At 47.7% G+C, this 11,343-nt stretch overlaps 1 protein-coding gene across 1 annotated transcript in view; it reads right to left on the bottom strand.

The window, feature by feature from the left end:
- Positions 1 to 487: 487 nt before the first annotated feature.
- The window catches only part of dlgap2a (discs, large (Drosophila) homolog-associated protein 2a), a 60,242-nt gene continuing 49,386 nt past the window's right edge, over positions 488 to 11,343 (bottom strand). Inside the window, exons 8-13 of the mRNA XM_076300018.1 lie at positions 7,372 to 7,457; positions 6,082 to 6,352; positions 5,853 to 6,006; positions 4,999 to 5,090; positions 1,041 to 1,211; positions 488 to 697 (exon numbers count right to left, since the gene is read on the bottom strand). Coding sequence (XP_076156133.1) covers positions 488 to 697; positions 1,041 to 1,211; positions 4,999 to 5,090; positions 5,853 to 6,006; positions 6,082 to 6,352; positions 7,372 to 7,457 — 984 coding nt within the window. The remainder of the gene's footprint in view (positions 698 to 1,040; positions 1,212 to 4,998; positions 5,091 to 5,852; positions 6,007 to 6,081; positions 6,353 to 7,371; positions 7,458 to 11,343) is intronic.

Below are 11,343 nucleotides of genomic sequence, written 5' to 3'. Positions count from 1 at the left end.
AAATGCTGACCCAAATGGATACACCTGTGCAGTTTCTAGAGGAGAGCTTCCAAAAGAAGCTTTCAGCAACCAAACAACCGCCCATTCCATTCTGTGAGTCATTGATTTTCTCTTAAATAATCCCCACGGGAAATGTAACATTTTACCTCTCACAAAAAATAAAACGCAATAAAATTAAAAAAGTAGAACTACCGGCTATGGCACATTTAGTACTTTTTTCCCCCTAACATCTGAAGATGAACCATATTAACAGATTGCACGGGATGGGCGGGAGGAGGAGGTGTTGGAACAGTGAGAGCAGCCTGAAATAAGGACACAGAGGCTGGCCGAGACACGGAGGGGGAGAGCTGACCAGGGTGCCGCAGATGGGGGGAGTGTGTGTGTGTGAGTGTGTGTGGAGAGATGCCCATCCTCTGCCTCCCCCTTCCTGCCGGTCCACCCCTCCCTGACCCCTTCCCCCAACCCCACCCGTTCGTCCCCTACGCCCTCAGAGTCGTGTCTGGGCCTCGGGGATGTAGATCTCGATGCTGTCCGCCCGCTCCGACACGGAGTTCTGCCGGAAGGACGCCGCCCGCTTGGCGGCCATGAGCCGACGACGCGCCTCCTGCCGCTGGCGGTCAGGCAGGTCCAGGGACTTCTCCCGCGTCACGCCGCTCCTCGCTCGCAGAATCTTCTTTGGTACAGGAGGTGGCAACTGCTCCACACGCAAGAGCACAGGGCATGGAAGCACAGAAAGACACAGGGACAAATGAATTACACAGGGAAAAGAGGAGGAGGAAGAGAAGAGAATGAGAGAGAAAGAAGGAGAAGTGGGATGAAGAGAGACAAGGGAACACAGAAGACGGACACAATGGAGACAGAGCAGAAAACAGAGTCTCAAATGAATGCATCACAGGTTCCGTATAAAACTGCAAAGCTGCTTTTTTTAAATTTCATTACAATCTTTTAATGGAGCAGTGCAGGATGTGATGTCAACACCTCCTCCACCAACCTCGGAGCACAGACAGAGACACAGAGATAGGTCATGAGCGTTGGTTTACCCAGTCTTCTGCACACACCTTCTTCTCGGGGCTCTCAACAGGCCTCCAGTCGTTGCTCTTGATCCGCTGGAGCTCGTCGAACTTGGAGGTGACGTCGTCGATGGAGAGCTGGAGGAGATCCCAGAATCCGGCCAGGTCCTGAGAGGTTGGTCTGGGCATGGCACTGGGGTCCTGAGGGCGGAGCATGCACAGCGGTCAGACCTCTGGACTCCACACACAGCAACGGTCACAGAGTATAAACATGACATGGACACACAGGGAGTGGGCTTACTGCTAAGGGCACGACAGGGTTAGCAGTTCAGTGCGCAAGGTGAAAATATGCTGACAAACATGCTCACTGTAACCGCTGTGTGGCCCTGTAATATATCATGAGGTCTAAACACAGACTACAAGAGATTAGGACATTTGCTAGGAGAGCTCAGTTTACCACTACAGCATAATAGTAACATTAACACTAACTAAATACCGGTACTAAACTAAATAAAAATACATGGAATAAAAGAGAATGCCATGATATGAATGCAAGGTGTGTGTGTGTGTGTGTGTGTGTGTGTGTGTGTGTGTGTGTGTGTGTGTGTGTGTGTGTGTGTGTGTGTCTGCACGTGCGTGTGTGTGTTTGTGTATGTACATGTTATGAAACATCTCCTTGCTGCCTTGCATCTCTGTCATATCCCTCTAGGTGGCCCCATCTGCCACTTGATGAGTACAAAAAAACGCAGACTGGAGGAATATTGTCGATTCAAATCACCTCCCACTGCCAACTCCTGGAGAACTGAAGGTCACTTTCCCACAGATGAATTGTAAAAGCTCTTATTCTATGAAACACACACTGAGGTCAGCGGGAGGGGTTGGCCGAGCTCCATAAAAAATTTACACTCCTTTTTTTTTCAAACAGCACTTGATTCCCAAGGCTAAAAGGAGGTTTCATGAGCTTGAAGTAGACTCGTTCAAAGATGACAGGGATTCTTTGGTCAGCAGATGTACAAATCAGACAAAACAAGCACGCCGAGCCATCTCACTATCTCCCTATCTCTTGTGGGCTTGGCTCTCCTTGGTATGCAGAGTGTCGGCCGCACGGCAGCTCCAGCTTATTTGCCACTTCATTATTTCTCCATCTTATCTGTGGCACGTATGGCGCCGCGGCAACGCATGACAATATCCCCAACAATCAACAAGAGTCGCAGCGAATTAGGAATGGAGTCAGGGAGTGTCAGGGAGAAAGTGAGTGAAAGAGAGAGAGAGAGAGAGAGGAGAGAGAGAGAGAGAGAGGACAGGCAGTAAGGTTGGATCCACTGCTCAGAATGCATGACACAAAGGGTCCTGTCCGACAGGCACTTCAAGGGCTGAGACAGCAGCAAGTTTGGGGGTGCTGCAGTGCTGCCTTCAGAGCATTCTCATTCATGCGCTGCAGCCAAACCTTTACCAAAGGACCATCGCGTCCCATCTGAGGAGAGTTCAGGGCAATTCACCGGGCGAATAGATACTGGAGAGTGAGCAGCGAATACTGATGGGAGAGGAGAGAGTGCGAAGCGACTGACCTCTCAGTGGCCGAACTGGAGGGGGGGAAAGTGTAACTGAATTTGACATTTAGGCTGGGCGCCCTGGTCTCCATGTGGTAAACACTGGGTCGTAGAGCTGTTAGTGAGAGCGTGCATTGGGCATTTTTGAGGTGTGCATGACGTGATTCATGCGGTGGGGGTATCATTGGCCTTGCGAGGACAAATAAATTTGGGAGCTTTGATGGGTCTATTATTCCAGGAGCCTCTCCATCTGCAGAGCCTGTGAAAGTGGCATTGTGTGGGCCTTCCATTAAATCACACATTGGAGCGCTGAATACAAACTCTCCCAACAGTGCTCTATGAATATCAAAATGGATGGCTTTTATGAGAATTCAAAAAGAAATTTATTTATCTAGTGCTTTAAAATATTATTAACAGGCACAACATATAAACATTTTAGTGGACACCTGTGTTTGGTATGATAACCTTACAAACTCATGGAGCAAAAGTGCTGACGTTCCCCACTGCACCTGTGATTTGTGTCAATCAGTATGCTGGGGGTTTGTGCATGTTGGCTAGCTTTAGAGCGAAAGCTTCCACAGCATTTTTCTGCAGTTGATCTGAGTGGTGAAAAGTAAGTTATGAACAGTCATGGAGCGGTCATGGAGATTATAGCTACGGGCCTGTCTACCACTGACCCAGCCAGTCCTGCCCTGCTCAGAGACCTCTGCCATCGGAGTCTGCAGCTGTAGGAGTGACCCCTGACCTTTCTGCATTGGGTGACATAAGCTGACACTCCCTCTTAGCTCTGACAGCTCCTGCTGACATCCTCAAGAATGCTGGGAAAAGTTGAGGCTACGACGCTGTCAGCACTGCGCTTAATCCCCCAGGCACCTCTGGAGAGTTCAAATACATATACTTTGAGAAAGCAAGTCTGTGTGTGTGTTTGTGTGTGTGTGTTTGTATATGTATGGATCTGTGTGTGTGTGTGTGTGTGTGTGTGTGTGTGTGTGTGTGTGTGTGTGTGTGTGTGTGTGTGTGTGTGTGTGTGTGTGTGTGTGCGCGCGCGCGTGCGTATGTGTGCAAGTGAATGAGAAAGAGTATGTTTGATAAAGATAGATAGAAAGAGAGAGAAAGAGAGAGAGAGAGAAAGTGGGAATGAAGGAGTGAAAGTGTTTGAAAGAAACAACTGGTAAAAGTTGGCTGTCGGGGATTTCTCTAAGAGAGAAAGAAAAAAAACGGATGACAGCCCAAGGCAAACATAATTAGACAACTTCCTAAGCCTCTTATTTGCCAACGTCACTTTTTGAAATCGACCGAAATCCATGTTTTGAAAGTGTTTGCAATGTTATTCACAGACGCCTTTGTGAATGGAGGAAATTCACAAGCTCTGAGACCCCATGCGTTATGTAAGATTTTCCGACTGAGGCGTCTCTTTGGAGTTGAAAAAGAAAAGGGCAGGAGAACTCAATTTAAGTGTTTATGTTCACAGACTACATGACCCATGCACTTTTAAGCCTATCTGAACAAGACTTTTTTTGCTGCTGAGGGCAAAAAAATGGCCATTCAATTTGTCTCAATTCTAGACAGGTCCAATTTAAGATATGGCTTATTTGGCTAGGCTGAGGGAGGAAGGGGTAAAATTGGTTTGCAAATGCACAGGGGAGATCTGTCTAGACCCTTCATAAAGCATGAACATATGAATGATTATGGTCTACCCTCCACATCCAGCATGCCAGACCTGAGTGCTGGAGACAGACATTATATGAAAAGCATCAAAAGGACGCACCTTTGGTCACTTTTTCACTCAGTCGAGATTGTGAGTCCAGATCAATATTCATTTAGTACTTTGCTTTCTTCATCTCTTGCGTCTTTATGATGTGGTTGTAATTTTCCATTAAAGCTACTGTACCAAGACTGCTAAACAACACATAATTGCAATCACATGCTGCTTACAAGAACATTTCTACCACTCTGTCAAGACGTCTCTTTTCAAGATAGTAACCAGGCAATACCCAGCAGCAAGCAAACAAACCACACCTTTAACCCATACCCATGGAAGCCAACTGTGCACACAATAAACAAAGAACACAGCAGCACATGTAAACATCAAGAAACAAACAGAGACAGAGGAGCAGAGGAGCAGAGAGCAGCAGGAGGAGATGTGTGGAGAGATAGAGCGTAGTCAGTGTGATAGGAGGAAAGAGAGAGAGAGAGATCCACAGGGAGAATTGAAAAAGGTAAAATGCCTGCTCTCCTGTGTGAGTGAGTGAGTGAGTGTGAGACTGATAAAACTAGAGGAAAATGAAGAGGGAGAGTGTGTATGTGTGTGTTTGTATGTTAGTAAGTGAGTGAGAGAGTGAGTGAGTGAGAGAGTGAGAGAGAGAGTGAGTGAGAGTGAGTGAGTGAGAGTGAGTGAGGGAGGTGACAGAGGGATGAATGTAAAAGATGTTACTCACCAGGTTCTGCTGACACAGCCAGTAAAACTGCTGGAATTTCTGAGACATGAGGAGCTGAGCGCTGCCCACGGCGCTCCGGATTTTCCCTAGGACTTAAACACACACACACACACACACACACACACACACACACACACACACACACACACACACACACACACACACACACACACACACACACACACACACACACACACACACACACAAACAGGTGTATATTAAGTTGCACAAAGCCCACACAACCAGCTACCTTCCAGCTGTCCCACTACATACAAATCCTGCTTAACTACATCTCTCTCTCTCTCACACACACACACACACACAGTCACACACACACATATCAGACCACACAAATAACAACCTTCGAGCTGTCCCACAACATTCAAATCCTGCTTAACTGTATCACACACATACACACACACACGCACCACACACACACACACACACACACACACACACACACACATGCACACACATGCACACACACACACATGCACACACACACGCACACACACACACATACAGACACACACATACAGACACACACATACAGACACACACAGACATACACACACACACACGCATACACACACTCACACTAAATTGCTTCTGTCAGCATTTTAGGACCACACTTGAAACACACATACACACATTAAATAATAATACAAACATAAAAGAAAAACTCACATAATACATCAAAAAGTCATAAATAATGGACTCGTTCCTCAACATTTACCACCCAAACTAAGCTTGTACTCTGCTAAGTGGCCTGGCAAGAGGAGGACCAACTCCCACTGAGGCTCTGTACAATCCCATCACCCCCCGAGCCACTTTCTCTCTCCTTTGGTACTCACTCTCCTCCGACAGGTCGTTCTCCTCCGCCTCTGCCTCCATCTCCTTGCACCACCCTTCCATCTTCTTGGTCTCGGCGTGCAGCAGCGTCATGAAAAAGCTGCCGTCGCGCCGGCACGAGGGCGAAGCCCGGCCCGAGTCGCCCCCCACCCCCACCTGAGTCCCCCCTGGCCCGGTCCCCAGTCCTCCTCCTCCTCCTCCTCCTCCTCCGGGCGACGGGGACGAGGCGGCGTCCCGGGTGGGCGGCTCCAGCCAGGGCTCGGGGCTGCGCTGGGGGCTGGGCGGCTCGGTGGGCGTGCGGTAGTCCTCGCGGTAGCTGAAGAGGCCCTGGGTGCGCACGGTGCGCACGGCGCCGTACTGCGTGGGCGTGCTGGGCTCCGAGTGCCGCTGGAAGCCGCCGCCGAACTGCAGGCCCTTGTCCTCCATGGCCGGGAAGCCCTCCAGCTCCAGGTCCGCCTGCACGGCCGCCGTCACGCTGTTGGAGCGCTTGAAGCGGCCCTGCCTGAGGGGACACAGGTGCACACACAGGCTGGTTGACAGTGTGTGTGAGGGTCAGTGTGTGTGTACAATATGTGTGTGTGTGTGTGTGTGTGTGTGTGTCTGTGTGTGTCTGTGTATGTACAGTATGTGTGTCTGTGTGTGTGTGCGCGCATGTGTGTGTGTGAGTGTTTTAGCACCACCACTTTGTATAAGCACGTTAACATGAATGGACACACTCAAAATGAGTCACTGCCTAAAAAGGGCAGCTACACACGGATTAGTGAGCAGCAGTGTATACACATGATTACACATGTTCATCCTCGTACACACACAGACACAGGAGGCACTGCCTGAGAGCTGCACATGCACACACGTCTATGGTCATCAACACACAAGCACACAAATATAGACATTCATACACGTATTTACAGGCATGTCGCCCACACATATCTATATGGTTGACAGATAGGGGCTCATATATGTACCAGTGAGGCACTCAGACATACATATTTATGCACAACAATGGACATTTACTCACACATTTTACACACGGAAATACTTATCTTCATAACTATGGTGCGACTACTCATGTATGGACACTATACTATGGCATGGACAGGCATACAGCTGCTTACAGATTTAACACGTAAGTGCACATGCTCAAGTGTGCACGTTTTTTCTGTGTCACACACAAACACAAACTCACTCAAACAGTCACCAGAGCACTCACCTCCCACAATCAGATGTTGGACAGAGAGCCATTCAAAACAAACAAGCGTGCAAGTGTGTCAGTAGGAGGTTAATAACACGATGACACACACACACACACACACACACACGAGACACACCCACAAACAACATCATTAAGGGGACAAAGAAGTGGCCAGCTATATGTGTGCAGTAATATAAAGGCTATGTGTACACAGTGTGTGTGTGTGTGTGCACTCACGCATGTACAAGGCAAGCGTGCATTTGGGCGTGTGGGTGTTTCTATCGGGTGAGCGTGTTTGCGTTAGGAATGAAAATTAAATGGCGGCGTACCGTTTCTCATCTTCCACTTGGATCCCGACAGAGTGGAATTCCCTCAGCCCTTTGCTCTCCGACTCCGAGTCCGTGGCCGCCTCCACCTAGCGTGACCAACAAACAACGACGAGAGAAAGAAAGAGAGAGAGAGAGAGAGAGAGAGAGAGAGAGAAAGGGGGAGAGAGAGAAATATTGTTAAAAAAATAAACAAATAAAAAAAAAGAACAAGTCTCATTACGGCCTTTTCCCGGGCGGATGAGGGGGGTTATTGGCTCGGGGAGCGCGTGCGCCGCCGAGTGTAAACGCGCGCTGTCAAAAAAGCCCAACGCTCATATGATTCATGGAGCTGGCACCAGGCGGCACAACAAACCAATCATCTGATTTACACAAACACAAAGCACGGGGCTCGACTGTGGCCCCTTGCACAGCCCTAGATTGCACAGGGAGAACCCTGTGTCTCTCTCACACACACACACACACACACACACACACACACACACACACACACACGCACACACACACACACACACACACACACACACACACACAGTGGTGATGAGAAAACACTTATCCCTACTTCAAGAAGGGGCATTTTAGTTCACCCCTGACGGGCTATAATGATCCGTTTGGTGAGATGGCAGACACTCGTGGTTGTAATGAGAATGGATGTGACCTGAGCAGGCCTGGCGAGGTCAGGGATACTGATTAGTGGGGGGCAGTGAGGACACGAGTGGCGTTGCGGAGCGGGTGGCTGTGGGTGGCGGCTGGCCGGTCTGCCTGGTCCACTGGTCAGGGCTGTTTTGGTGCCACTGCTGATTTGAGGTTCGTCCCCGAGAGCTGCTGATCCCCATCAAATGGCCTCTGCCGCAGAGCAGCCCGCTTTATGGGCCTCTGATTCACAGCGCGCCACGCTTCACTCACTTTATGAGCTGCCTGGCTCCCTCGCTCTCCTACACACTCTCTCTCTCTCTCTCTCTCTCTCTCTCTCTCTCTCTCTATCCCTCTCTTATGAGCTGCTCCCTCGCTCTCCTTCACTCTCTTATGAGCTGCCTACCTCCCTCTCTCTCTCTCTCTCTTGTTCACTCACTGTCTCTCCATCCCTCTCTTATGAGCTGCCTACCTCCTCTCTCGCTCACACTCTCTGTCTCTCCATCCCTCACTAACTCTTCTCCCCTCCTCCAACTTTCTCTCTCTATTGCTTGGCTCCCTCCTCCTTTTCCTCCTCTCAGCCACTCTGTCTGTTCTTCCTTCCTTCCTTCCTTTCATCCTCCCCCATCCTCTCCTGTCTCTGATTCTCTCGAGTGTCTTTCCCTCCTTCGGCCTTTCTGAAAGACTCTTTCAACACACATCTAACCATTATTTTCATATTCGACTGATCTGCCAATTATTTTCTCGATTATTCGATTATTTGTTTATTCGATAAGAGTGCCAGACAATGGTCAAATGTGAATCAATGTTTCCAATAGCCCAAAATTGTGTCCTGAAATGCCTTGTTTTGTCCACATGCCAAAGGTATCTAGTTTATGGTCATATGGACATAGAGTAGGTGAAGCTGACATTTTTATTTTAGCTTAATTTTAATAAGCTGCAATCAGAAAATAAAACAAACTGATTAATCAATGTAATAATTGAAAACCAATCAATTAATCGATTAATTGCTCCAGTCCTACAACACACTTTCCCACGTCTCCTCCCACCAACCCCCCACATCACAAATGAACATACACACCCATGCATGGTGCCAGCGTCCTCTTACTGTTCAATACCACCCATGATCCAACAGGCACTAAGGGAATAATTCAAAGTGATGTTTTGAAATGCATTACAACTCAAAATGGCCTTGGAGGCTATGGTTGCATACTAATTGTGGTCTGACTTTTAAACTGTGTATTTCACCACTCTAGACCCCTCCCTGTCTGCCACATACACCAGTGATGGGAAGTAAAAGCAGTGAGTTGTAAATGCTGAGGATGGCAAACCCGTCATTTTATCATTTGTTTTATGATTAGCCGGATGACGAAATCAATCCGCGGGCCTGTTTTAATCCTGATGAGTTCGGCCGGGATCACACCTTCCTCCTCCACTCCAGAATTAATGCTCTGACCCTGGAGCACACTCCAGCCAGCAGACGCTAGAGTTCCCCCGCACTCCACATACACACACACACACACACACACACACACACACACACACACACACACACACACACACACACACACATGTGCACACTCACACACATGAGCACGCACACAGTGCCAGTCAAAAGTGAGATGGCAGCCCAAATGAGTGTTGGTGAGGAGTTAAGCTAAATGAGTTCACCTGGCCTTTCCTCAGCAGCTCTGTCTTTGGAAGACTCTGATTAACAGCAGCTACTGCTGAGGTGGGCAGATTTCACTACAGCCATTAACACTCTTTTACACACAAATCTAACAGCAGAGGAGGAGCAGTAATGTAGCATATGGCTGCACTATGAGTCTGTTATAAAACAAAATTGAATATTTTGCAAATATGCAAAAATGATATGAACTGCTTGTTATAAAGCAAATGTCAGGCATTGGACATGACAGGACTGTTGCTGTCAACAGTCTGAATGGCCTGTCTGTCCAGCTATTAGTCCTCCTGGCCTGGCTTTGATTACTTTGAGTACAATATGCGCCGCAGAAATCAATGACCTGGTCATTCCTTCCTCATTCTCTCTCTCTCTCTCTCCTCCCCCCCTCTCTCTCTCCCTCTCTCTCTCTCTCATGTCCTCTCTGTCACACACACTCAGTACTAAGACTATAAACAGAGCCCGAGTGGTGAGGTAATGATGACCTCAGCACTTTCTCTCCCACTCTTTCCTCTAGGACTGAGGTCACCACCCAGCTGTTTCCTCATCTGCCAGGGCACGGGCCAGACACGGTGGTGTTTCACACTGGCCATCACACACCACATTGTGATTAACCACCACCACCACCAGCAGCGCTGTTATCTAACACACCCTCCCACGCCACATGAACACCAATTCATCACAACTCCACTACTGTATAGTAATCATTCAACTCCATCTGCCAACACAAACACTAGTATGGTGCAAGAGTGTAACACTTCCCCTTTCTCCTGATCTTCCCCTAGACACCATATATCAATAGCCCTACATGTTTCAGAATCTGACATAATGTAACGTGACAATGTGTGCCATGGCATGTGTTTAAGGCATGTTAAAGCCTGAGTGTTTGAGACTTGGAAATCATTTAGCCACAAACTACTGTAGTAGACAGGCACAGGCAGAACCAAAGCTAAGCCTGCACTGATAACCAGAAGAGACTGATAACAGCACTTAACTGTGAGAACAACGATTACTAAATTGATTTGTCTTTGGTATTGCCAAACCCATTTCCTGATCCCTCTCCCATATCTGACCTTCTGACGAACAAAGGCCACCAGTGACCACGGTTAGACAGTTAAGGGGCCCTCCTATCTGAACTCTGTGAGCCAAACTGTAACCACTTTTTTCCCAGTGCTGCCACTATAATCCTCCCTCCTTTAAACTGAGTTATCTATCTGTTGGTATATAATATATATAGATATATATTATACAAATATAAATAAGTAAAATATAAATAAATATAAATAAGTCCAGCTGTAACTAATCTACAACTAACGCTTGACTGAGAGACTGGATAACTATTGCATTGTTTTAAAATAATATGGGAAGAGTGCAATCACCCATCAGTCTACACTGGTCCTCACAGAGGTTGCTGCTATAAAGTGTGTGCGAATATGAACACATTTAATGATGCAGTTATCTTTTTCAATTTGTTGCTGGTTGTCGTGCATAAAACATAATATGCAGCTATATTTCTCTCAACTTTTGTCAAGTATGATGTCTAGGAAAGGCTGGTAAGCAAGTCAGGCACAGACAGACCAAAGGATTCACTGCCCTGTTAGGCAGTTCAGCAACACAGACTTGAAAGATGCAAGTCAGCAGATCAACTTAACGTTACTATT

Source organism: Alosa pseudoharengus, unplaced genomic scaffold, assembly GCF_046254945.1.
Source record: "Alosa pseudoharengus isolate Yale_2024_CS ecotype anadromous, Long Island Sound unplaced genomic scaffold, YU_APseudo_1.1 YU_APseudo_1.1_scf_22, whole genome shotgun sequence".
NCBI classification, from domain to species: domain Eukaryota; kingdom Metazoa; phylum Chordata; class Actinopteri; order Clupeiformes; family Clupeidae; genus Alosa; species Alosa pseudoharengus.
This window is presented reverse-complemented; position numbering and strand designations above follow the sequence as displayed.